Genomic DNA, 27,441 nt, shown 5'->3' with positions numbered 1-27,441 from the left:
TTTGAGTGGAAAGCATGATTCTTAATCAAATGTCGCAACAGTAAATAGATTTTAACAAAAGCTGATGTAACTAGAAAGTTAAAATTTCTTCAAATCAAATGAATTTTCTAGAGTTACCTCTTTTCTTAGAGAAGACTTCCAATATGAAGAACCATCAAAGCAAATTCAACAACCTCAGAAACAAAGATGTTATTATAAAACAGAATATTCTAAATTTTCCAGTTCTAAGTCAACTCTCCTCACTATTTTAAGCAATTGCAGTTTTGCACCAGACATGACCAGGTTGTCCCCTGAACTTGGGCAGCTCACCAGAAATATCCCAAACGCGCACAGTCTGGTCCAGGCTGGCTGATACTACCAAGTCTTCTGCGGGGTGGAACTGAGCACACATCACATAATGGTTGTGCCCTGTTAACACACTGCAAGAAAAAAAAAAAGACAATACCAAATTAGAGGTGGAAGTCAACAGACTCCTAAACTAAATACCTTTCTCCATATTCAATAAATGCTTATCCAATTTTACTTTTATGGAGACAAAGGCAGGTCATCCTACCAATTCTGAACTAATAATAATAAGCCCAGTCAGCTATTTTAACAATAGTTCTCTTCTTGCCTCTAATGCTTTAGTATTTAAATATTACTAATTTCAGGAGGACTAAGATTACATAGCTTTTCTCTCAAAAATATTTTAAAATATCAAAATAAATGTAATCTCAGTAATCCATACTGTAAATTATCTGTGAGATTTTAGTAGAGTATCCCTTTTAAAGGCCATCACTTTATTTTTTATTATTATTATTTTTTTGAGATGGAATTTCACTCTGTTGCCCAGGCTGGAGTGCAGTGGCGCAATCTTGGCTCACTGCAACCTCTGCCTCCCCAGTTCAAGCGATTCTCCGCCTCAGCCTCCCGAGTAGCTGGGACTATAGGCACATGCCACCGCGTCCAGCTTATTTTTGTATTTTTAGTAGAGACGGGGTTTCACCATCTTGGCCAGGCTGGTCTCGAACTTCTAACCTCAGGTGATTTGCCTGCCTTGGCCTCCCAAAGTGCTGGGATTACAGGCATGAGCCATGGTGCCGGGCCAAGGCCATCACTTTAAATGGTCCCTAACTCTTCATGGAAAGTTCTATGTAAAGCTCCAGCTCCAAACACAAAATAAGACAAAGGTCTAGACCTTGACTCAGGTTTTATGGGAAAATAATTGAAAACCAGCTAAAAGTTCTTGTTCTAAAAGGCTATATGACTTCTCTTCCTGGTAAGAAATTATTGGAAGATCCAGATTCATATATGGGATTGCCTCTACATTTATTATTTTGCACTTAAAAGCATCCTACAAATACAATCAGTAATTAATCAGCCGACATAGTCCATTTGAGAAGGGAGAAGATTGTTCTAAGAGAAGCTCATTATGAAAAACTAGGAAAAATGAAGACTCTTTTCGAGCCCTCTGCCTCCTGCTTTACCAAACACAGGTTCTAGATTGCCAATTCCACACTCGGATGGTCTGATCATCGGAGGCACTCAGAATCCAGGGATATTCCTGAAAGATATTCCAGACAAAGGCTTTAAACATTAAACAAATCTGTTCTATCAGGTTCTTGTAATCATTTTTCTCTAAAGAACTGCATTGCTTAACGGCTCAGCTACATTAGCAAAGGGGCTGCTGCTTTTGCTATCAGGTTAGCTGTCTCCTTTTCTCTACCACTCTAACAGCTTTTCTCAACTTCGGCACTTTCACCTATAAGACTTAAGAATGGAAGCCAGTTAGAGGCACAATACATTCTCAGAGGCAGATAGTGAAACATACATTTACATTTACTTCTATATGTGTGTGTGTGTATTTATATACAGTTAATCATGTCAATTAAGATCCTGTGAAACACTCTTCTACCTTTAACTCTAGGATGGGAATATTATTTTATTGTCTGACTTCTTTCTGTCCAGTTTCAAAAAATTCCCAGGTCTCAGCAACCAAAGCAGAAAGTAACATGTAAAGACAATTTAGCCTTTTTAGAGCCTATAAGATTGTTGAGAAAAGGAAGTATTTCTTATTTACACTTCCTTCTTACTACACTTGCTAAGCTTTGTGTTAAACACTGAAAATAGATGGTATTTCTATTTTCAATAGAGATAGTATCTCTACCTTCAGTATTTAGCACAAAGCTTAGCAAGTATAAGGCACACACATATTTAGTGAGCTGGTAAAATGAAAGAAAATAAGGTCTTTCGTAACTTTCCAGGTAGATGGCAACTTGTTCTAGGCAAGGGTCTTCAGGAAGTCCTTTATGGCAATGACAAATAATTCCTACTTAATAAGTTATCTTATTGAGTGGTTATCATTCTCAAATGTTTAAGCTGTAATTTTCTCATTCTCTCCCATCCTAGAATTTTTTAATTAAAAAAATAATATATACTCAACCAGTAAGTTGTTTATTTCATCATATTCTTTCTAACTTAATTAAAGAGACTTAATTTACTGGCAATCAAAGAATAGTGTAAGTTAATGCTAATACACAGGACTATAAGGAGATCCTGTCAGGTTGCAACTGGATTCTGAGGTTGGGAGTCTGTAATCTGCACCTCACTATCTAAATCTACTATGTTACCTGGCAGATCAAAGAAAGTAGTAAGCCTGGCTAAGGGAACAGCCTCCACCAGACCCAAAAATCCTAGGATAGAGGGGTATGATTGTTAATACTTCAAAACGTTTGTTAGCTGATCAAAATGGCATCTTAGTCTGACCTTCTTCCAGCCACACCTACTACTTACTAATAATACCCTACATGGGATTAGCTGGCTAACTTTTGTTTTTTGGTTCAGCAAATCTGAAATCAAATCCCTACTTTTCCCTACAGAGAAACAATGACTTCCCATAAAATCCACTGAATCCAATAAAATTAAATTCAGTATAATCCCAAGTGCTTCCTTTTGCAGAAAGAAACAAAGCAGAAAGGTCAATACCACACAGATTGTAGAAGAGCCACTCCAAAAACAACTCTATTATTAAAACATGGGTTCTCAAGGATCAAATAAAGATTACTATGGGGAAACTAAGAATGCTCCAAAACTAGCACCACCATGACTACTTACATGATGAAAAAACGTGGTGCGAATATAATCTAAGTGCCCAAGCAATGTGAAAAGACAGCGCCGAAGCTTGTAATTCCAAACCTGCAAAGACAAATCAAACTAAGAAACAGCAATAGTTATTGAGCCTCTAAAAGGCTCAGAGAAATTGATATCTTTACAGAGATAGAAATATGTATATAAATATAGATTTATATACATTATTTGTATTTTGGCATTTCTAAATAGGTAGGAACCTTGGTAGAAAGCCTTAAGATTTGAGGGGAAAAGAACAAGAATGAAAATATAGGTCAGATAAACAACATGGGGTTGGGGTAGGATTAGGGAAAAGCTAAAGATAAAATTATTGAAGTTTTTCAGGCTGGGCGCGGTCACTCATGCCTGTAATCCCAGCACTTTGGGAGGTCGAGGCGGGTGGATCACAAGGTCAGGAGATCGAGACCATCCTGGCTAACACAGTGAAACCCTGTCTCTACTAAAAATACAAAAAATTAGCCGGGCGTGGTGGCATGTGCCTGTAGTCCCAGCTACTCGGGAGGCTGAGGCAGGAGAATCGCTTGAACTCAGGATACAAGAGGTTGCAGTGAGCCGAAATCATGCCATTGTACTCCAGCCTGGGTAACAGAGCGAGACTCAGTCTCAAAAAAAAAAAAAAAAAAAAAAAGTTTTTCTTTCTTTGGGAAGAAGCCATCTGCATTTAATAGCAGGAGATATTTATCCAGGGCTTGATTTGAAACTCTTTTTTCTACTGCAAAATTGTGCTCTTGGCTTGAATATAGACCCCTTAAGTGCTTTACCCATCACTTTTAAAAAGTATGACAGGCTGGGCACGATGGCTCATACCTGTAATCCCAGCACTTTGGGAGGTCAAGGCAGGGGGATCACCTGAGGTCAGGAGTTTGGGACCGGCCTGGCCAACATGGGGAAACCCTGTCTCTACAAAAATACAAAAAAAAATTGGCCGGATGTGATCCCAGCTACTTGGGAGGCTGCGGTAGCAGGATCACTTGAACCTGGGAGGCGGCGTTTGCAGTGAGTTGAGATCGCTCCACTGCACTCCAGCCTGGGCGACAGAGAGAGGCTCGGTCTCAAAAAAAAAAAAAAAAAAAAAGTAGGACAGATAAATACCATGACTCCAAGGGAAACAATAATATAGGGCATCAGCTTCTTAGACTCCTAACTTGATGGCAAACAACGCCCATACATATGTGGTCTGTACTCACCTGTCAAGCAAACAGACTTTAACTTATTACATGGAAAATACTACATTGCTCAGTAAGCCTGAGCTAAGCAGAGAAACAATATCATATTCAGATGTGAAGTTGAGTCAACTACCAAAGTACTAGGCATCAATGAACACAACTGAAGACATGAAAACCAGGATCATAAATATAAAATAGCTTATCTTCCTCATTCAGAAAATCCCCTAAAATGTACAAAAATAAGAGACCAGATGCATTTTTCTTCTTATTTAATTTTTAAAAATTTCTTTTTAATATTTGTTTATAATCAATCTGGGCCAGCTTGTTACTATTTCTAATTTTTAACTTTTCTTTAGTAAATTATAAAAATTTCGTTTCCTATAACAAGTTCAGACAATCCAAAAGTATGATCTTCCAAACAAGAATGCTGAGTTCCTTAAAGGCAGGGTTCTTGTCCATCATGCTCAACACTATACCCTTACCACCTAACACAGTGCCTGACATTAGGTAAGTGCTCAGTAAGCATTATGTATGGAAATAAGAATAACATGAAAAGTTAAGGTATTCCAATACCTTTGCCTCTATCTATTCAATCAGCTACATATAAATACACATGTACACAGTAGAGTTTCACATAAAAATTAGACCATACCATAAACACTATTCTTTAACTGACTTTTTTCCCCTTATAGAGTTCAGTGTTTTAAACTTTCATATTTCTAGCTTCAAAATGTCTTGACTCCTTTAATGGCCTAAGTCAAGCTCCAAAACTGCAAATCCTTAAAAACTTATAGGGGTTTTAGACGAATACTCTGACCATTTGCTGGGCTCCTTGTCTTACTCTTTGTCAATGAGGATTATACTAATGCTACATTTATCTGGATATAGCAAGCAATAAGATGGTCCACAGACATGACTTTTCTAGATAATCCCCCTTTTTATGAAAAAATGTTCAAGTTTATTAGTCATCAGAAAAATTAATTAAAACCACCGAATGGGCCGGGTGCGGTGGCTCACGCCTGTAATCCCAGCACTTTGGGAGGCCGAGGCAGGAAGACGACCCGAGGTCGGGAGTTCAAGACCAGCCTGACCAACATGGAGAAACCCCATCTCTACTAAAAATACAAAATTAGCCGGGCTTGGTGGCGCATGCCTGTAATTCCAGCTACTCGGGAGGCTGAGGCAGGAGAACCATTTGAACCCGGGAGGTGGAGGCTGCAGTGAGCCGAGATCACGCCACTGCACTCCAGCCTGGGCAACAGAACAAGACTCCATCGCAAAAAACAAACAAACAAACAAACAAACAAACAAAAAACGAACCAAAAAAACCCACCAAATGATAGCACTACACACCTACCAGCTAATAAAGAATTCCTTTGTTTTAATAACAGCTTTATTGAGATACAGTTCAAATACCATACAATTTATTCATATAAAGTATAAAATTCAATGGCTTTTAATATATTCACAGTTGTGCAACCATCCATTTTAGAACATTTTTATTCACTCCCCTAAGAAATTCATACCCATTAGCTGTCACTTCTCATTTCCTCCCAACCCCTCCAACCCTAGACAATCACTAACCTACTTTCTGTCTCTATAGATTTACCTATTCTGGACATTTCATAAGTGGAAGATAATTTCTTTTCCAAAATATTAGTCATTTTGGGAAAACTTTTTCTTAATTAACACCCAGTTTTTCCTTTTTAAACAGATTATAAGAATCCCAAGTTAACCATTCTTGATACTCAATGTTCATCACTATAAATAACAAATACAAAAATACTATAATGAGGTGATATCCTTATGGGCTTTTGAGATCTATCAGGTGGTTTGAGTTTTGATTGCCCCAGGATGTGGTGCCTAAAAACCAGAAAACAGAAAGAAATGTCCTTCCTATAATTCTAATAGCTCTTTTCTCTGTAGGCAGCTGTCACTCTTTACTCCCATCACCTAAGTTCTGCGGTATAATCACAATATATAACTTCTTGAAGTTGCTTATGAAAAGACTTTACCTTTTTATGAATTAAATTTCACTGGTTCGGTTTGATACATAGACTTAATGAAAACAACTAAAGGAAGTAAACAGAGGAAATTTTGATTTATTTTTATAGGTTGCTAGTCTCTGGCTCTAACTTTTGCTATTATGATAGTCAGTTGTCTTTAAAGAATTGCCTACATTCTGTCTGCTTCCTCATTTCACACTAAGGCCTTCCAAATTAAGCAATTCAAAGGTTATTTCTCAATCTTGATCTTATTCTAAACGCTTTCTCCTTCCCAAAATTCTCTTCTTCCTTGGCATCCAAGAGGCTTCTTCTCCCTCTTGGTTCATCTCGAACCCCTCGAATCACTGTTTCCCATACTAACTCTACTTCCTCTCTCTCCCTTAAATGATGGTCTGTCTTCTTATTCAACGTACTCCTTGAGCAATATCTTCTACTGCTTCTCCTTTGGCTCCTCCCTTCATGATGACAAATCACAAATATATTTCTAGCACAGACACCTCAACTAGACTGTCCCTTAGGTCCCTCAAAATCACCACAGACAAGATGGAATTCATTATCCATTCTCTTCCACTCCAGAAAACTATCTCCTCCTGATTTTCCTTTCCTAGTTAATGACACCCGCTTTACCCAGTGACCTAAACTAGAAGCCTGAAAGTCATCTCATTTATTTCTCCTTATTGGCCCTTATTTCTCCTTATTGGCCATCTCATTTATTTCTCCTTATTGGCCATCATCCAACAGACACACTGATTCATTTCCTTAAATTCTCACATCCATCTCCTTCTCTCCATTTCAAATGCTACTACCTAAGCTCAGGTTTCCTAACTGGTATTTTTGCCTCCAGTCTTGCCCAAATCATCCAATCTTTTCTTTAATTACCACCAAGTAATCATTTTAAAAACATATAAATCTGGTATCACTCCTGTATTTAAGTTCCTCAAATGGCTCCTAGTTATCTGCATGATAACATCTAAACTCCTGAGCGCCACAAACAGGTACTCCATGATCTGGCCCCTCTCATCTTCTGCCCCTTCTCTCACCATTTCTCCAGGTTTTCTCCATACAAAACCAATAACAGCTGCCCTGTATCTAGCTGTGTCATGCCTTTTGTCTTTGCACCTATACTGTTCTTTCCTATTTCACTGTGAATATCTCTCTATTATATCGCTTACCAAACTGTACATGCTATTACTTGGATATATGTTTATCTTCTCTATTAGAATAAAAGCTCCTTGAAAATAGAAGCCATTTCTTATTTATTTTTGAATTCCCAAAAAAGAAAACAGTGTCTGGTACACAGTAAGCATTCAATAAATGTTTGCTGAGTAAGTTCTCCGGATAATGTTGTCAAAGGCCTGAGCTCTGTATGAATGAAATTTCCTGTCTTTCAGTTCCTTTCATGATTCCCAAACCTTCCCACATCCTCTGTCCTTTATTCTCAGTTATGACAGACCCTCTGTACCTTAATCTTATAGTCATCTCCTCCAGAGACGAACAGTGGCTGCTGCTTATGGAAGTCAATGCCTCGCACTGGACCTGGTGGAGAAGGCAGGCAATGTATGTTAGACAGAGCTATCCTTTCTAATCTCTAAGGTGATTCCTATTCAGGATTTTTCAGTTCTATCATTTCCACATTCTTTAATCATAGAGGAATCCATGTCAAACAAGGCTTAAAATACCCCAGGATATTATAAATACTTATACTCTTTAACTTCCTCCTAGAAATATCTCACCATCATGTTCATCAAACTTGTCAATGAGAGTGCACATCCGATAGTCCCATAACTGGATGACCCCATTATGTAAACTAGTCAGGATCCAAGGTCTTTTGGGGTGAAAGCTGAGCCCTGAAAAAAACAGAAAATGATACAATGAGCTAACTAAGCCCCATGATGTCACCTTCTGTCAATTCTGATAAGAAAAAGAAACATCAAGGTTAATCCTAGGTTCATTCATTCGACATGCTTGATGATTTTTTACTGGATGCCAGACATCGTGAATTTTATGTTTGGTACTAGATTTTTGTCATATTCCTTTACATATTCTTGGGCTTTGCTCTAGGATACAATTAAGTTACTTGGAATCAGTTGATCCTTTCAAGGCTTGCTTTTAGGTTTTATTACAGGGGGGCTACAGCAGCCTTCATTCTAGGCTTAATCTGGAACCACTATTAAAGCAATAGCCATCTGAGGTCTCTATTTGAAGCCCTGTAATATTAGGAAGTCTTTCCTTTCTGGCAAGTAGGAACACAAACTAGTCCCAGTTCACTAGTGTGAACTCTGGGGATTGCTCTGCCTTCTCCTTTCCAGTGGTCCTTTTTCAGGTTTTGAATAGTTTTCTCACCTGCAGATCAGTACTCAAACAAAGACCTGAGAGGACATCCTGCAGATCTCTAGTGCTCTCTCTCTGCAGCCCCCTCTTCTCCGGTATTTTGCCCAACAAAATCTAGCCATCTTTGCTTCCCCACACTCTAAATTTATGTCTCCTCAGAAAGACCAAGGGATTCCCCTCTTCACTGAAGCCTAAAAACTCTCTAGGCAGTAATCTACGACAATCACAGGACTCACCTTGTTTATTTGCCTTCTCTGGAGAATTATTTTCCTGCACTGCCTGTTGCCCAACATCTGTGAGCAATATATGAACCTTTGTTTCATACATTTTGTTCAGTTGTATAGTTAAGGTGGGAAGGTAAATCTGGCCCTTGTTATTCTATCATGACTGGAAATGGAAGTCCCCAGAGGTAACAACTACTAACAGTTTGAAGTGTATCCTTTCAGATTTTTAATGCAGTTACATATAGACATAGGCTTCAGTATTTTATGAAAGTGGGGATCACGTTATGATGTTGTTCTGCAAACTTCTTCCTCACTTAACTATATAATATGGATCTCATGAAAGTACATATAAACATAACCTCATTCTTTTTAACTACAAGGGACAAATGTACTACACTTATATTATTCTAACAGGCATTTTGTCCCCCAATTTTTGGCTATCAGAAGAGCCTACTGAAGATACTTCTACACATAATCTAGCCTATTTGCATTATTACTGCCCTAGGCTAAAGACCTGTGAGATTGCTCAGGAATAGAATATGTGCACTTAACATTTTAGTACATATAGTTTAAATGTAAAAATACTGTATCAATATACAGTCTCACGAAGTTTATGGAGGTGCCCATTTTGCACACAGGCTGCTATCAGCTATTTGTTGTTTTGTTTTATAAATCTAAGACCCTCCCCCCAAAAAAGTAACTTAACTTTGTTTTTCTTGCATTTCTTTCATCACTAGTGAGGTGGAACTATTTTAATTATTTATTGAACATTTACAATTTTTCTTCTAAATTGTCTATTTTTCCATTAGGTTCTTTTTTTAAATTATGATATATAAGTACACTCAACAATGGATGTTTGCCCTCAAATATTATGACATCTTTGTTTTTCCTTCTGTACTGCCCAGCAAGAAATTAGGAGCAGAAAAGAAAACTGAAAGATTATGAAGACCCATTTCACATTTCACCTATACAGGTCTCAGAAATTCTTAATGGTACCCATCTTTCAAGGTCAAGTTTCCCAAGAGACTTAGAAACTGCTCAAAATATATTCACACATTGATAACAACCTCCAGTTTTTGAGCTACTGAGTCTACACCAGGCGCTGTAATAAATACACTCCATATACTTTCTCATTTTAATTCTCTCTATAAAAGACGATTTTACAGATGAGGAAATACAGACTTAGAGACATTAAGTAAGTCATCCAAGTCATACAGCTTGTTAGTGGATGTCTCAGGATTCCAAGGCAAGCCCATCTGACTTCAAAGACCAAGTTCCTAACCACTTTGTTACGCTGCATCTCACTAAATATTCTAGATACTATTTTTTCCAGGTCTCCGGAGACCTTACTTCTCTGACTTTCACATTCTAACATTCTGAGGCTAATACTGCGATCTCAGTATTTGCCCTCCACCCCCAACGACCCACACTCGAGCTCTAGAGCTGCCGTACTTAGCAAATAAAAATACGAGATGTCCAGATAAATTTGAACTTCTGGTAAGCAACGACAGACTAAAAAACTATTCATTGTTTACCTAAAATTCAAATTTAACTGGGTATCCTGCATTTTATCTGGCAACTCTATCAAGTTGAGACTTTATTGGGGTTATAAGCCTCAAGTACTATTTCCGGGTAGTAAATAAAGCCGAATGGAGGCACTGATGTTGAGATGCTGCAGCCAAGGCCTCCTTAAGTGAGGTAGCCACTACTCGTCTCCAAAAAGGCTACTGACTCGGGTGCGAGTAACAGAGATCGAGACTCAGTTCCCAGGGCCACTCCATATAACACAGTCATCAAAAAGCCAACAGATCACAGGGCCTTTAGAGCAGAACAATACAAATCGGGAGCACAGCCAAGAGAGAAAGGGAGAAGAAAGAATAGGGAGGGGGTCTAAGGAATCCCCTGCAGTGTGGGAGCCACTTTATAGGTAAATCGAAGCCCAAGGACACACCAAAGAAGAGGGGACTGGAGAACTGCTAGCCAGGCCCAACCTCTCTCCCACCCTCCGTCTTCCTCCGGGTCCGTCTGGTGGGCCCATTTCGACCAGCACCTCTACCCATTTTCTCTTCCCCGGTGTCAGCGCCGCTCCTGACATCCAACCTCCATGTTCCCCCTTTTATTCTCCACTACCTTTGACCCGCGCGCTCTTGGTCTCGAATTTGGTTAGCATCTCTCAGGTCTCTGACTCCGATGTCTTAATCCGAGCCCCGACACACCCTGCTGCCCTTCGGACGCCTCCACGTCAGCGACCCTCTCCCGCGGTTTCCGGAAGCGCCTGGAAACACGAACTTCCGGTCTCTTAGGCTCCGGGCCACAGAGACGGTGTCAGTGGTAGCCTAGAGAGGCCGCTACCCGACAGGAGCCGAACGGGGGCTTCCGCTCAGCAGAGAGGCAAGATGGCTACGGCAGGGGGTGGCTCTGTGGCTGACCCGGGAAGTCGGGGTCTCCTTCGCCTTCTGTCTTTCTGCGTCCTACTAGCAGGTGAGGCCTCCCCGCCCGTGAGCTCCGTTCTCTAAGGGGAACTCTCGGATCGGCCCCGCCGCGACCGCCACTGTCTCCCTTCTGGTTCCTGCTGCCCCTCTGTCCCCCCACCCTGTAAATCCTCTTTCTTTTTCGTTCCCACGACAGAAGTTCCCCCTTTGCCTGGACCTGAAGGTCCCTTCTCCCCCGCAGCACGTCGTGTCGCTTCACTCCCTTCTCTAGGCCTCTTCCTGGACTTCGAGCCTGACCCTCTCCCACTTTGTCCAGATGTCTCGTTTTTCCCACAACCCCAGCCACCCACCCCACAGTCGAAAGGAACAGGTGTGAAAGTTAGCTTTCTTCCTCGCGTTTAGACTTTTTGAGACGAAAGCAATCTTGTTCTGTGGGTGCTGTGCGGCGCTTAAAAGGTGGATTTCTTATTTCTTCCTCTGTTGATTACATCCTAAGTCTGTGTCCCCCTGCCTTGCCTCAGGTTTTTTTTTTTTTTTTTTTTAATCAGTAAAGCAAGAATAAGGTAGGATATGGGTACTCTTAACTGTGAAGACCCTGAAGTAACGATTCAAGCAACTTTTGGCATTTATAATGTACTTAAGTGTTTGCTGATTCGCGTTCATTTACTGATACATGGCTTTTTAGTTGGTCAAGCCCTAAAATGCAAATGCCTGTGTATAACTATGACTGTGCCTTCCCCCAGTTCACATTGTTTTTAAGGATCCTCAAAGGAGAAACTACAGCTGCCCCACACTGTGGGCACACAAATGACCTGCTGATGTTAAATTAACTGACCCGTGTATGTCATAAGGTTTCTCTCAATTCTGTTCACACTCTTGGAAAAATGCCTCAGAAAGTTTTCTTAGCCCAGCACCTGTGTATTAACCGATTAGTAATATACATACAGGATATACAAGCAGAAGTGTGATCACCTGTGCAACCAGAATCTGGCAAATCTAAGGTCAAACACCTTTCCTTTGACCAAGTTTTCTCTCTTTTAGTGTCACTGTCAATGGCGCTACATGGACTTTGTAATAACCCTTTGAGGCACATAGCTGGGTGCCATGTAGAACATGTATCTGTTACGATAAGTGTGTGCCCAAGAAATAAGAAGAATGGACTTTAATCTCATTTTAGAAAGTATGATATTAAATGATTTACCCAAGCCATACTTCAGGTTAATGACACGATAGAAGCTAGTACCTGTGTCTCTCAAATTTTTCTAACACTTTTTATCTTCCGATCAGGTTTGTGCAGGGGAAACTCAGTGGAGAGGAAGATATATATCCCCTTAAATAAAACAGCTCCCTGTGTTCGCCTGCTCAACGCCACTCATCAGATTGGCTGCCAGTGTGAGTTGAGATGGATTCATGTTTGTGGACATTGATATTTGTCTGTGCCCTAGATACTAAGTAACATCCATGTCCTGCTTAGGAGTTTTGACACTTATATTGGACTGTATGTAGGCAGTTACAGATAACCGTCTGTCAAGCTAGGCAAGATAATTAATAAGAACTAACATTTAGTAAATGCTGCATACCAAGCTTTTTACATGTGCATCTCATACAACCCCCACCACAACCCCACAAAATAGGTCTTACTGTTATTGTCACTTTATAAATGATGAAACTAAAACTTAAGTTGAGTAACTTCCCCAAGATCATACTGGTAATAAGTGATGATGCCAGGATCTGGTGGCCCGAGCACTAAGCTAGGAGGCCTTTTTTTTTTTTGACATGGAGTTTCACTCTTGTCCCCCAGGCTGGAGTGCAATGGCACGATCTCGGCTCACTGTGACCTCTGCCTTCTAGGTTCAAGTGATTCTCCTGCCTCAGCCTCTTGAGTAGCTGGGATTACATGCACCTGCCACCATGCCCAGCTAATTTTTGTATTTTTAGTAGAGATGGTGTTTCACCATGTTGGCCAGGCTGGTCTCGAACTCTTGACCTCAAGTGATCCACCCACCTTGGCCTCCCAAAATGCTGGGATTACAGGCGTGAGCCACCGCACCCAGCTGAGCCAGCACTCTTAACCACCCTATTATACTGTTTTTTAAGGAGAAAAAAGTCTCATATTCTATGGTGTCCAGTCATCACTTGCACTCTGAACTTTTTGGAACCAAAATGGGCTTCTTAAAGGCAATGAACTATCTGAAGAGAAGGCACTGAAAATGCCAAATAGGCTGGGCGCAGTGGCACATGCCTGTAATCCCAGCACTTCAGGAGGCCAAGGCGGGTGGATCACTTGAGGTCAGGAGTTTGAGACCAATCTGCCAGCATGGTGAAACCCCCCCATCTCTACTAAAAATACAAAAATTAGCCGGCTGGCTGCTGTGGCATGCCTGTAGTCCTAGCTTCTCGGGAGGCAGAAGCAGGAGAATCCCTTGAGCCCAGGAGGCGGAGGTTGCAGTGAGCTGAGATTGTGACACCGTATTCCAGTATAGGTGACAGAGTGAGACACTGTCTGAAAAAAAAAGAAAAGAAAAGAAAATGCTGAATAATTGCAAGAGGAATTAGTGAAGCATTCTATTTATCCTTTTTTAAAACTTTTTTTCCTTAAATTCAACTGACAGGCCGTTTATTTTTACACTTTGTGTGTTCCAAAAGAAGGTGCCATGACACTGTGGCTTTAAAAACTATCAAAATCATAGGGCAGGAAAAGTAGTAATCTAAAGGCTAACCTGCTGTCTTCAGATTTTGTTTCCCATGGACAATAGCTCTGTCAGAATGTAGTTTTGCAGATAAGCAGGAAACTTGGGGTCTGATACTGGCTTCTTCATCATCAAATTGATCACCTCTGAATTTCAGTTTACCCCTGGAATAATGGTTGGAGTACTTGCATAAAGCTGAAAGTCAAATACCTCTTAATAGTTGTTTATTGATGATGCTAGGTAAATAGGGTGGTCTCAAAAGTGCTGTATAATTTCCTGAAGCCTTCTTCCAATTTGATAAGAGAAAACTGGGACACTGAGAAGTGAAGGACTTGTTCGTGGAAGCAGTTACTACTTTTTTAGCCATCTTTCCCTGAGCTATAGTATCTTAATTGTCCCATGTCCCTGCTATACAAAGCACTGGGAGTAGGTTGACTGGTTCCAAACAGCCCCAAATAAAGTTTTTGTTGTACTTAGTTTCTTTTTTTTTTTTTTGAGATGCAGTCTCGCCCTCTCGCCCAGGCTGGAGTGCAATGGCACAATCTCAGCTCACTGCAACTTCCGCCTCCCAGGTTAAAGCAATTCTCCTGTCTCAGCTTCTTGAATAGCTGGGATTACAGGCGCGTGCCACCGTGCCCAGCTAATTTTTTGTATCTTTAGTAGAGGCGGGGCTTCACCATGTTGGCCAGGCTGGTCTCGAACCCCTGACCTCGTGATCTGCCTGCCTTGGCCTCCCAAAGTGCTGGGATTACAGGCATGAGCCACCATGCCCAGCCCTCTGGACTTAGTTTCTGAACTGGTTTGTAGGTAGAAGAGAGCTAGGTCCAGGGTGGGCTGAGATCAGACTGCTGGTCTTGCTGGAACCTCACTATAAAGTACAGAAGGCCAGGACCCCAACCTCTTGTAACTAGGCTCTAAGAAAACTCCTTTGGGAATAAGTCATTCTACTCTATGTTCTTAAAACAGCTCTGTAGGAAGCAAAGCCTCTAGAGGTAAAGCCACGTGCCAGTACAGAGAAACAAGAGGGGGTAAGCGGGACTGTGGCCACTTCCTCATTAAGATCTTGGTTCCTTTTCAACCTGCTTATTTCCAAATCTTACTTCATCATATCTGTCTTTTCTGAGCAGGCTCCGCCCTTTTTAATTAGTGTAGCTAACATGATAAAACTAAGGAGAAAAAAGTGATACCCAGATTTGATTTCTGATTATAATACTCTGCTTCTCTTAGATGCTTTAAAGTTCTCAAAGGGGGCTTTAAATAGGTTTCTTTTCCCTCCCTCCCTCCTTCTATCCTTTCTTCCTTCTTTCGTCTGTCCCCACAGTATGAGATGAATAGAGGTAGAAAACCTCATTGAAGGCACAGAGAAAATAAGCAAGTTACTTAAAACTACACCATTACTAGTTGGAACCCAGATTAGAATCCAGGTTTTTTTCAGTCCATTATCATAGTTTGTCTTATTCCTGTCCTCCCTGGAGTTGAAGTTTTGGGGGGGGTGTGTGTGTGTGTGTCAGAGTCTCACTATGTCACCCAGGCTGGAGTGCTGTGGCACAATCTCAGCTCACTGCAGCCTCCGCCTCCCAGGTTCAAGCAATTCTCCTGCCTCAGCCTTCTGAGTAGCTAGCATTACAGGTGTGCGCCATCACACCTGGCTAATTTTTGTATTTTTAGTAGAGATGGGGTTTCGCCATGTTGGCCAGGCTGGTCTCGAACTCCTGACCTCAAGTGATCCACCCACCCACTTCGGCCTCCCAAAGTACTGGGATTACAGGCATGAGCCACTGTGCCCGGCCGAAGTTATATATGTTTTAGTTGCCACACTACCTGTTCCTTTTCCCATGTTTTAAATGCTGTGGCAAGGGCCGGGCATGGTGGCTCACTCCTGTAACCCTAGCACTTTGGGAGGCTGAGTGGGCATTTAAAACTCTAAAGTGATTCTGATATACAGCCAGGGCTGAGAACTACTGGTCTAAAATAATTGATGAATAACATATCCAATTTTCTGTAGGGAGAAGACTCACAGGGAGACCCTAGGATATCTCCACACAGATCACTGGGGACTTAAGGAGTATTACCTAATGCCTTGAATTATGTAGAATTCAAAGTATTCTGGACTCTGGGTCATCCATCCTCTAATACAGTGCTTCCCAATCTTTATCATGTCATGAGACACATAGAAAATGTTATTTGTATGGCATCCTGGCACATAGAGAAATGGGTGATATTTTCGGGGCATCCTGGGGTAAATGATAAGTAGGCTCCTGGCTGGAGGTGACTTTGGAAACCCTAGGTTTCCTGGAATGAGGAGAACCAATGAGAGCACATCTCTGATCCATTCGAGGCTTACCAATTGGGAAACTCTGTTTTAGAAACCTCAGAGTTCTTGATTAACCTCATCTAAAACCGGCCAGAAGCAAGTAAAGTCATTCCCAAAAAGGGCAAAAGGAATGACGATCCAGGAAAGCTCCTGAGGCCAAGGGCATGTATGCATGTGTTTTTACAAAGGAAGATTCAAAGCTAAAACCCTGAGCTAGAGATTTAGTGGCATTTCCTAGAGAAAATATAGGTTTGAAAACTTTGGTGTCTATTGTTGTAGAATCTTATGTATATGGCTAAATAAGGTTGAGGGCAGAGGGCAAAAAAATGAAGTTCACAGAACCTTTCTGGCATATAATGAGTCCTGTTGTGCTCTTTTATATTCCATTCCCTCCTGATAACCTTCAGATGGAGCTGGGGCAACAGCTTTTCAGTTCAAATCTAGAGGTGCCTGTATTCACCCAAATATGTTGTGACATCTTTAGGGGATAAAAGATACGCAGAATCAGTGAGGCAAAGTCAGAATTGTTAACTATGGGAGCTTTAATTTGACTCATTCTGTCCTGGCAGCTTCAATTAGTGGAGACACAGGGGTTATCCACGTAGTAGAGAAAGAAGAGGACCTACAGTGGGTATTGACTGATGGCCCCAACCCCCCTTACATGGTTCTGCTGGAGAGCAAGCATTTTACCAGGTAAGAACTAGATGTATCTGCTGGGAAAACATCCATAGAGGGAAAGTTTCAGTGAACAGTCCTCACACTTATTAGTGAAAACTTCCCTTGGCTGCCCTGGTCTGGTCAGGGGAGAGGGCAGGGTGGTCCTCAGAAGGAAAGGTGTACCATCAAAAGAAATGATCTTGAGCTTAGGGCTAAATTTCACCTACCTGTCCCTGAGTAACCCTGGGCATCCCTCCCCTCCCTCCCTGGGGTCCTTACTCACTAAAGCTCTACTTTTTAGAGCAGATCATTGTCCAGACTCAGAATTTAGAGACTGAAAGGGAAGAAATAAGTCAACAGTTTGATTCCCCTAGTTCCCCATTTGTTTCCATCCTGCAGGTAGGATGTCAGGCTGTCTGATACCTTCCTGTGTTCCTTCATGGAATTCCTTTCCTATTCCAGGGATTTAATGGAGAAGCTGAAAGGGAGAACCAGCCGAATTGCTGGTCTTGCAGTGTCCTTGACCAAGCCCAGTCCTGCCTCAGGCTTCTCTCCTAGTGTGCAGTGCCCAAATGATGGGTTTGGTAAGTGTCCCAAAGGATCAGGAGAGCCTACTGTCACCTAAGGCTCACTGTTGCTTCGGTCTTACGTCTTTGTGAGGGATGTATATGTGTTTGTGTCTGTGTGTAGTGTCAGTAACTGACTCCCAAACAGGGGGTAGTGTTTATTTGTCTTTGCTGCTCATCCCTTCCCTCTCCTGCTTCCCCTTCCTTTGCCTTACCTGGCATTATCTCTTTTTGTCACGTGTTCACATCCCTAATCTTACAGCCTAAGACTCCCTGATACCATTGTCTTTCTATTTTAGTGTGGATGGTAATAGACTTCATGCCTACTTCTTTGAGTCACCACCTCCTTTTGAACTCTTAGTCCCAACTGAAAGATTCTTCTGCCGTCACCTGGTTCCTAAGTACTTGGTGTCCCAGTAACCAGTCCCCCTATTCCCCATCCTTCCCTTCAGGTGTTTACTCCAATTCCTATGGGCCAGAGTTTGCTCACTGCAGAGAAATACAGTGGAACTCGCTGGGCAATGGTTTGGCTTATGAAGACTTTAGTTTCCCCATCTTTCTTCTTGAAGATGAAAATGAAACCAAAGTCATCAAGCAGGTAATGACACTGCCAGCTCCTAGCAATTCCAGTTAGAAAGAAGATTATTTTTCTAGCCAGGTGTGGCGGTGTGTGCACGTAGTCCCAGCCACCCGGGAGGCTGAGACAGGAGGATCACTTGAGGCTGGGAGGCAGAGGTTTCAGTGAGCTGAGATGGCACCATTGCACTCCAGCCTGGGTGACAGAGCAAGGCCCTGTGTCACAAAAAAAAAAAAAAAAAAAGGATTATTTTATAGGCTCTCCTATTTGGAGGGTGGCTCATTCTTCTGGTACACCTGCTGAAAGACGGTTGGTCCAAAAAGAACCAAGACGTTTATTTTTCTCACATTCTTTCCCCACATTTTGCTCCTACCTGATATTACAGCATTAAAGCCTTTTAGACTAGAAGAAAATATAAAGAATATCTGAAAGAGTAATATGAAACAAGGTACACAGCCCAGGTTAAGAACCACTAGTATCGTTTAAAAAAAAAGCATTGGATTAGAGATTGAGAAATTCAATTTGGTAATTTCTGAGCTTCTTTTTAGCTCTAATATGCCTTAATTCTGGTCTAGTATTTCCATTTTGACTCATAGAGTAGTTAAGAGATTTGTCCAAAGTTGCAAGGTGAGTTGATCTCCAAGCTGTGTCATATCTGATTTCCTATCTCTAGTTTGGTGCTCTTTGTATCAGACCACACTGAATCTTTCCAGTGGCTGAAGCTTCAGATTGGGCCAGGCCATCTGGAATGGGATAATTTCATCTCCAGCTAAACCACTGAGTCTGCAACCCTTTGTAACTCTTGATGAGTTTTTTTCTTTGACCTTATAGATCCTATGGTGGTTCTAGGATAACTATAGCTCAGGGATAAATGTCTCCGAAAAGGGTGTGGCTCCATCCCAAAAGGATGGAACTGGGCCCTCCTCCTTCTGGGATGTAAGGGAGGGCCTCCACAAACTAGCTGTCTCAGTGGGGTCCATCTCCCCTTTCAGTGCTATCAAGATCACAACCTGAGTCAGAATGGCTCAGCACCAACCTTCCCACTGTGTGCCATGCAGCTCTTTTCACACATGCATGCTGTCATCAGCACTGCCACCTGCATGCGGCGCAGCTCCATCCAAAGCACCTTCAGCATCAACCCAGGTAGGGCAGATCCGAACCATGAGGGTAATGGAATAAGGGGCAGAGGGAGAGTGGAACCAGGCCAGGGAATGTTAGAGAGACTGTAATAGGGAAGGAGTAGACACCATGAAGGAGCTCTGCATGGGAGAACTAGAAACAATTCTGAAAAATTTAGGCAGCTTGTTCCTAAAGTGGATAGTGGCAGAGAAGCCAACCTCGGACTGTTGGAAGTAGAGAAAACGACTTAGAGTCCGTGGGGCACTGGTCAGAGATTTCCAATGTTGCCTTTATAGCTACCCTCTCCTTTAGCCTTGTTGATCTCTCATTGTTTGTGTCCTGCTTAGAAATCGTCTGTGACCCCCTGTCTGATTACAATGTGTGGAGCATGCTAAAGCCTATAAATACAACTGGGACATTAAAGCCTGACGACAGGGTTGTGGTTGCTGCCACCCGGGTGAGTGTTGGCTTCTGATCAGGATGGGCGGGGCTGGCACAAAAAGAGCTGGTAGGCCCCGCTCTAGCATATCAGATTTCAAAGTTGCTAAATTGGGAAGCCTCAAATGGGGAGGAATCTGGGCTGTGGGACTCCTGGGTTGTCTCCATTGCCACAGGACAGGTATATTCTCTTGACTGGAGCAAGAAAGGAGGTTTGGGGCCAGTTTTAAAGTATATATCCCCTGACTTTTCTTCTGTTGTACCTAGCTGGATAGTCGTTCCTTTTTCTGGAATGTGGCCCCAGGGGCTGAAAGCGCAGTGGCTTCCTTTGTCACCCAGCTGGCTGCTGCTGAAGCTTTGCAAAAGGCACCTGATGTGACCACCCTGCCCCGCAATGTCATGTTTGTCTTCTTTCAAGGGGTAAGGGCTCTTTGGCTGGGGTGCAATGGCAGGGAAGAAAGAGGATAGTAAAGATGAGAGTGGCTACTGGTTGGAGAAGACCTCAGCACTTGACCTAAGTTGTTAACCAGCACAGAGCTTCTGGATGTGTCTACATGTGTCTCCCCTTTAGATTCCTCCATTTTAGGAAGCTTAGATTCCTTCTTTTTAGGAAGCTTTTACATGCTGAATTGGTATGTAACCAGCCCCCTCTTTCCCCCACTGATAAGATATATTGGAGGCGGCCTTTTACTTTTATTCTCTGGACTTCTTTACTGCTATCTCCATCCAGGAGCCCTTAGGCTCCTGACTCTCATCACTAGGACCACAGCCCTAGAATAAGGGAACAGCATCTGTGGCTGAGTCACTGGAGGTGGGGGACCGTTAAGAAGCAGACACATAATAGCTGATGTTCATCTTAGGCCTTTACCAAGGCTACTTTCCCCATTTCTGGGCTTCAGAAGTCTTGTAATACATATGAGGGATAGTCACAGCTGGGAGGTGGGGCCAAGAGAAGCCGAAAGTCACATGACTGTAAGCTGACTAGCAGTTGAGGTGACCTGAGATAGTCGTCTTGCCTACAGCTTTGATGATCTGGCCGTCTTCGAGGCTCTCCTAACCCTTTGGAATCTCTGTTCCCCCTCCCACCTACCTCCATCTCTCAGGAAACTTTTGACTACATTGGCAGCTCGAGGATGGTCTACGATATGGAGAAGGGCAAGTTTCCTGTGCAGTTAGAGAATGTTGACTCATTTGTGGAGCTGGGACAGGTATGTGGCATGTCCCCCAGCCCCTTCCTTTTTAATTAAATCTTCCTCCTTTGTTGTTCTGCGGTCTTAACTGCAGGAACCGCCGCCTCTTCCCTTGACTTCTATCCCCTAGGCATGGCCCAGAACAGGAGACTGATTCTAAGTGTTGATTCTTCATCCTCCCCCCAGGTGGCCTTAAGAACTTCATTAGAGCTTTGGATGCACACAGATCCTGTTTCTCAGAAAAATGAGTCTGTACGGAACCAGGTAACGTGAGCATCTCCCCTCATTTCCTATTCCTACAGCTCAGAATCCAGACCCCAACCCCTGCCCTGTTTCCACCAACCCCCAGGGCCTGTGAGACAGGGTAAGAGACAGGATTGGATTGGGTGTTGGCCAAAGGATGAACACCACAGCTGTTGTTGCTGCTGGGAAGAATCAGGAACTCAGTGACATTCCATTGGTTCCCTGGACTGGGTAGTTCTCTGATCATTTGTTGCCTAGCAGACTACCACTGCCCATTAAGGATAGGTGAGTGACTAGCTCCCTTCTTGCCTTGCTGCCCCATGGATCCAATTGTCAAGGCTGCTCTGCCCAAGTCCTGGCTGTGTCACACTCGCTGCCCAACTTGTCCTCCACTTTCCTCATTGCTTGTTCAAAACCTTCCCTTCCCTCTAGGTCCACCTTTAGGTCTGCTTTTTTCCAGGTGGTCCTCTTTCTGCAATTCCAGCCTTCAGCATCATCCCTGCTCTGGACTCCTGTAGCATTTAAAGAATTGGTTATCTGTTTGGCATTCAGCACGCAGTTTTCTATTATTATTTGCTCCCTTCAATTCTGCACAATAAATAATAAGTGAAGCATCCACTGAGGATAAAGCAGAGTCTTGAAGACAGTAGAATTTACTTATAAATATGAAAAAAAAAGGTCTCTTCTTTATGCCCCAATTTTCTAACTCTAAAAAGAATGGTGGAAGCTACAGGAAATTCAGAGAGCCTTGGTCCCAAAAGGCTTGAGGGATAAAGGTCTACTAGAGATAGGGTAGCTCCCCAAGCAGGGGACTTGAAGTATAGAGCATTTCAGGCCTAAAAGAGACCTCCTGCTTCCCATCCCCCAGCCTCCCATCAGTTAATCTCCCTCGTACCCCCCAGGTGGAGGATCTCCTGGCCACATTGGAGAAGAGTGGTGCTGGTGTCCCTGCTGTCATCCTCAGGAGGACAAATCAGTCCCAGCCTCTCCCACCATCTTCCCTGCAGCGATTTCTTCGAGCTCGAAACATCTCTGGCGTTGTTCTGGCTGACCACTCTGGTGCCTTCCATAACAAGTAAGAATCACTTGGCCCTGCACCCTCTTCATTCTTGAAGAGAGTCTATTCTGCAATCTGGGAGGAAGGTCACTGCCCTCCGCTTTCCCACACTACCCCCTCCAGAACTTCAGGTCCATCTGTATTCTTTGCTCAGTGGCGTTTTCACATCTGAACTGAAACCCTTATTTGTTTGACTGGATATTCATCTTAGAAACTCATCCTCACCCTTAGCCCTTTAATGTCAACAATCCTCGGTTATGGTTCCACTGCTCCCTAGCTCTCCAGGGTCCTGAGTTCCTCAGGGCTGCCAGCAGAGGGCATCATCTCAAACACAAGCATGGGAAGGATGGTGGGGGCCCTTTGGCTAGAAGACAGAAAGCAGTCCTTCTCTGGAACTCACCCAGAGGTGCCAGAAACAGTATTCATACTCTGTGAAATGTACCATGTTCTTGCCATGTAGTAGATGGCCATGGTTCAGTGCGAGCGTAAAAGTGCCTCCTATAGCCGATGGGGCTCCAGAGATACAAAGGGTAACTCCGGGTTACCCTTTAACTGCTCCTAACTTGAGGCCTTGGATAACAGGGGACTTCTTACTCAGGCTGGATTGCCAAGCTTCCCTAGGGCCAAATGAGTTTCGTAGTGAAAATGCTTGAGCTCTATTTCTGACCCTAGCACCTTCTCATTCATTTAGGGGAGTGACCGTCCTAGCACTTACGGTCAGCTGTCTTCTCTAAAGCTATCCTTGTACCACTTTGGGGCAAGTGAAGATTCATCATTTGAACACATTTTGGATTTGATTATGTAGCTGACTTGACTTTGTGTGGGACAGGGATTTACTGATGGTAAAGACTGTGGAGCTCAGCCTCTCTTTTAAGATCTATCTCCTTGGGGCTCCATAAGGATCATCATGGTGATTTTATCAGTGTATTCTTATATATCAGTGAGCAGACCTGATCCTAAGACCTGCTAATCACCTCCTGCTCCCAGCCACCCTAAATATAAATGTTCATTGGAACAGTTATACAACTGATCTCATGATATATGGCAGAGTTCTCTGAAAATCATCTTAGCCATCCCCCATATCTCCAGCCCAAATGATGTAGAAGAGTCTCTCCTTTGTTTGAAGATCTGAGCTCATTCAGCTTTTCTACCTTGTCTGTCAGGAAAGTCTTTAATTTTCACTAACCACCTCACCCTTACTCCTACCTCCCTGTTCTCCACACCTTCTGCAATATGGGATCCTGATTGTCTCTCACCCCTTTCTTCTGATGCTGAAAATGAGATACTGAGTCCCTGCATAAGGAGCATTTGAGGGAGGAAAGGGGCAGAGCCCTGGCTAAATGTAGCCAAGGCTCATGCCGGCTTTCCTGGCAGATATTACCAGAGTATTTACGACACTGCTGAGAACATTAATGTGAGCTATCCCGAATGGCTGAGCCCTGAAGAGGACCTGAACTTTGTAACAGACACTGCCAAGGTAGCACTGAGCCAGGCTGGGTGGGAGCCTGGGACACACAGTGAAGATGCTAGCATTTGAGGATTGGAGAGGTGGGCCATTCAGCCCCCTCCTCACCTACCACAGGCCCTGGCAGATGTGGCCACGGTGCTGGGACGTGCTCTGTATGAGCTTGCAGGAGGAACCAACTTCAGCGACACAGTTCAGGCTGATCCCCAAACGGTAAGCAGATGGGCCCTAGCTCCTTCTTTCTGTTTACACAGCAAGCTGTCCCTATCCTCCCTTGCCCTAGTGTCCCAAACCTTGGAATTCCACATGACTGTTGATGCCGGTGAGAATGCCTCATGCCCCAGAGAGCTCTTGGGTGGGCCTCATCTGCATCTTATGAGCCAGCCACTGTCTCCCAACTCCAGTCCATCTGGCCAGTCTGGTTCCTGCCCCATGACTGGGTCTCCACTGATAATTCTTTCCCTGGGCTACCTTCAAGTCACAGGGTTTTCTCTCTTTACTGTTCCAATCCTAGGTTACCCGCCTGCTCTATGGGTTCCTGATTAAAGCCAACAACTCATGGTTCCAGTCTATCCTCAGGCAGGACCTAAGGTCCTACTTGGGTAAGCATCTGGTGTGGGAATGGGACCCTTAGCTGAGGAAAGGGATAGAGAAAAAGTCATTTTGGTTTAACATTTATTATTTTTTTTTCTTTTTCCTCTCTGTTTTTCTTACCCCGTTTTCCTTTCTTTCTTCTCATATTTGATGGATCCTTTTCCATTGCCCTTCTTTCTGGCTGCTGCCAATCTTGGGCTTTTCCTATTTCACCCACCATCCACCCACCAAATCTTCCCTTCCCTTTGGTCTGCACTCAGGTGACGGGCCTCTTCAACATTACATCGCTGTCTCCAGCCCCACCAACACCACTTATGTTGTACAGTATGCCTTGGCAAATTTGACTGGCACGGTGGTCAACCTCACCCGAGAGCAGTGCCAGGATCCAAGTAAAGTCCCAAGTGAAAACAAGGATGTGAGTGGTGGTGGGTGTTGGAAGTGCCCTGGGGCCCCTTTCCCTTGGGAAAGTTGGAGGTTCTTCTAGACCTAGTTAGACCCAGGGGATTGGGATAGAGAGGTGGAGAGATGCAGTCCTCAGCAACTGGGTGTTGAAAAGCCTGGGTGAAAATGGACCATCTGAAGGGTAAAGGGACAGCAGCCAGTTAGCTCAATTGGTTAGAGCATGGCACTGATAGAGGGTAGAGGGAACGAGTGAGAAGAGGATCACCCTAGCCGTGTGTTGTGGCGCATCTTCTGTGCAGCTGTATGAGTACTCATGGGTCCAGGGCCCTTTGCATTCTAATGAGACGGACCGACTCCCCCGGTGTGTGCGTTCTACTGCACGATTAGCCAGGGCCTTGTCTCCTGCCTTTGAACTGAGTCAGTGGAGCTCTACTGAATACTCTACATGGACTGAGAGCCGCTGGAAAGATATCCGTGCCCGGATATTTCTCATCGCCAGCAAAGAGCTTGAGGTGAGATGGGGCAGGGGGGTAGGTGGCAGGGATCTGTTTGACTTCTTTCTCTGCTTTCTTGTGTCATATAGCCCTTTCCATCTCCCATTTGCCCCACATTTGTAGCAAAAGCCTACTGCAAATCTGTCCCTGGTCAGCCAGCATGTTCCCTTAGGGAGCCTTTTTTTTTTTTTTTTTTTGAGATGGAGTTTCATTCTTGTTGCTCAAGCTGGAGTGCAATGGCACGATCTCAGCTCACTGCAACCTCCGTCCCCTGGGTTTAAGCAGTTCTCCTGCCTCAGCCTTTCGAGTAGCTGGGATTACAGGCATGTGCCACCACATCCAGCTAATTTTTTTTTATTTTTAGTAGAGATGGGTTTCACCATGTTGGTCAGGCTGGTCTTAAACTCCTGACCTCAGGTGATCCACCTTTCTTGGCCTCCCAAAGTGCTGGGATTATAGGCGTGAGCCACTGCACCCGGCCAGGAGGCCTTTCTTCACAGATAGTTTGAGTAGATGTTCATTCTGGAGAGCCCCTGTGGATCCCAGAACTCTTTCACAGCTTCAACTCCCGGCTGGCATTCCCCATCTGACACAGCTGGGATGAGTCAGTCTAATGTACTGAGCTCCTGTCACAAGTCAGTAATGTAAGTGCCGCAAGGGAACCAAAGCCATGGGCCCTCCTTTCAAAATGCCTAAAATCTAAGTAATACAAGATGGAAGCAAGAACAGAGATGCTTTACTTCTCTTTTCAAATGGGGAGACAAAGTCTGTAGGCTGGAGAGATGTTGCCCATGATTATTCCATACTTGGTGCTTAGAGCCAGCATCCGAATTCCCATGGCTCCAAACCCCAAACAGTTATCCAAAAAACTGCACTGAGTTCTGAGAATGCCTTTGTCCTTTCCTGCCCTCCCTCCCCCTGCAGTTGATCACCCTGACAGTGGGCTTCGGCATCCTCATCTTCTCCCTCATCGTCACCTACTGTATCAATGCCAAAGCTGATGTCCTTTTCATTGCTCCCCGGGAGCCAGGAGCTGTGTCATACTGAGGAGGACCCCAGCTTTTCCTGCCAGCTCAGCAGTTCACTTCCTAGAGCATCTGTCCCACTGGGACACAACCACTAATTTGTCACTGGAACCTCCCTGGGCCTGTCTCAGACTGGGATTAACATAAAAGAGTGGAACTATCCAAAAGAGACAGGGAGAAATAAATAAATTGCCTCCCTTCCTCCGCCCCCCTTTCCCATCACCCCTTCCCCATTTCCTCTTCCTTCTCTACTCATGCCAGATTTTGGGATTACAAATAGAAGCTTCTTGCTCCTGTTTAACTCCCTAGTTACCCACCCTAATTTGCCCTTCAGGATCCTTCTACTTTTTCCTTCCTGCCCTGTACCTCTCTCTGCTCCTCACCCCCACCCCTGTACCCAGCCACCTTCCTGACTGGGAAGGACATAAAAGGTTTAATGTCAGGGTCAAACTACATTGAGCCCCTGAGGACAGGGGCATCTCTGGGCTGAGCCTACTGTCTCCTTCCCACTGTCCTTTCTCCAGGCCCTCAGATGGCACATTAGGGTGGGCGTGCTGCGGGTGGGTATCCCACCTCCAGCCCACAGTGCTCAGTTGTACTTTTTATTAAGCTGTAATATCTATTTTTGTTTTTGTCTTTTTCCTTTATTCTTTTTGTAAATATATATATAATGAGTTTCATTAAAATAGATTATCCCACACGACTTGTACTGCTAGTTATTCTTCCCAGGCCACCTTGTTCAGCGAGCCTAGACTGGAAGTCATGAAGTTATCTTTTATGCTATCATCTTGAGCTCCAGAGGACCCAAGGAGTAAGGCTCTGTCAAAAACAGTTGAAGTCCTTTCAAATTGCAGAGCCCTGGTTCTCCTCTTGTAAGAACAATGTTAACATAGTTTCTTCTCACTTTGTAATGAACGGGCATTTCTTTTTTTTTTTTTTTTTTTTTTTTTTTTTTTTGAGATGGAGTCTTGCTCTGTCACCCAGGCTGGAGTGCAGTGGCGCGATCTCGGCTCACTGCAAGCTCCACCTCCCGGGTTCACGCCATTCTCCTGCCTCAGCTTCCCAAGTAGCTGGGACTACAGGCACCCACCACCACGCCCAGCTAATTTTTTTTGTATTTTTAGTAGAGACGGAGTTTCACCATGTTAGCCAGGATGGTCGCGACCTCCTGACCTTGTGATCCACCCACCTCGGCCTCCCAAAGTGCTGGGATTACAGGCGTGAGCCACCGCGCCCGGCCATGAACAGGCATTTCTTTATTCACCCTGAGACACTGGCTGGGGTCCAGAGATGAAGAGAATATAACCCTAACCCTCGAGTAGCTC

The 27,441-nt window shown here is 43.7% G+C and overlaps 2 protein-coding genes across 10 annotated transcripts in view; one reads left to right on the top strand and one right to left on the bottom strand.

Moving 5' to 3' along the window:
* Positions 1 to 11,279, bottom strand: part of COPA (COPI coat complex subunit alpha) — a 54,076-nt gene extending 42,797 nt beyond the window's left edge. For 2 of the 9 annotated variants that reach the window (XM_063812034.1, XM_063812041.1), the window contains exons 1-3: positions 10,984 to 11,129; positions 8,032 to 8,145; positions 310 to 419 (exon numbers count right to left, since the gene is read on the bottom strand). In XM_063812034.1, coding sequence (XP_063668104.1) covers positions 310 to 391 — 82 coding nt within the window. In that variant the 5' untranslated portion in view covers positions 392 to 419; positions 8,032 to 8,145; positions 10,984 to 11,129. Of the gene's footprint in view, positions 1 to 309; positions 420 to 1,466; positions 1,544 to 3,093; positions 3,175 to 7,760; positions 7,835 to 8,031; positions 8,146 to 10,983 lie in introns of those variants that run through there. The other 7 variants (XM_001171574.6, XM_001171563.6, XM_063812038.1 and 4 more) reach the window with 7 other exon arrangements.
* On the top strand, positions 11,207 to 26,816 carry NCSTN (nicastrin). The gene is made up of 17 exons (XM_513923.7): positions 11,207 to 11,334; positions 12,573 to 12,677; positions 16,859 to 16,982; positions 17,409 to 17,530; positions 17,965 to 18,110; positions 19,082 to 19,232; positions 19,556 to 19,665; positions 19,914 to 20,066; positions 20,750 to 20,854; positions 21,023 to 21,100; positions 21,982 to 22,154; positions 23,511 to 23,613; positions 23,719 to 23,814; positions 24,116 to 24,203; positions 24,456 to 24,610; positions 24,897 to 25,109; positions 26,016 to 26,816. The coding sequence occupies exons 1-17, from the start codon at positions 11,250 to 11,252 to the stop codon at positions 26,136 to 26,138; spliced, it is 2,130 nt and encodes a 709-aa protein (XP_513923.2). The 5' UTR covers positions 11,207 to 11,249; the 3' UTR covers positions 26,139 to 26,816.
* Positions 26,817 to 27,441: the final 625 nt, after the last annotated feature.

The sequence above is a fragment of the Pan troglodytes genome, chromosome 1 (assembly GCF_028858775.2).
Source record: "Pan troglodytes isolate AG18354 chromosome 1, NHGRI_mPanTro3-v2.0_pri, whole genome shotgun sequence".
Taxonomy (NCBI): Eukaryota; Metazoa; Chordata; class Mammalia; order Primates; family Hominidae; genus Pan; species Pan troglodytes.
The sequence above is the reverse complement of the archived record's forward strand: the minus strand, read 5'-3'. Positions and strand labels throughout refer to the sequence as shown.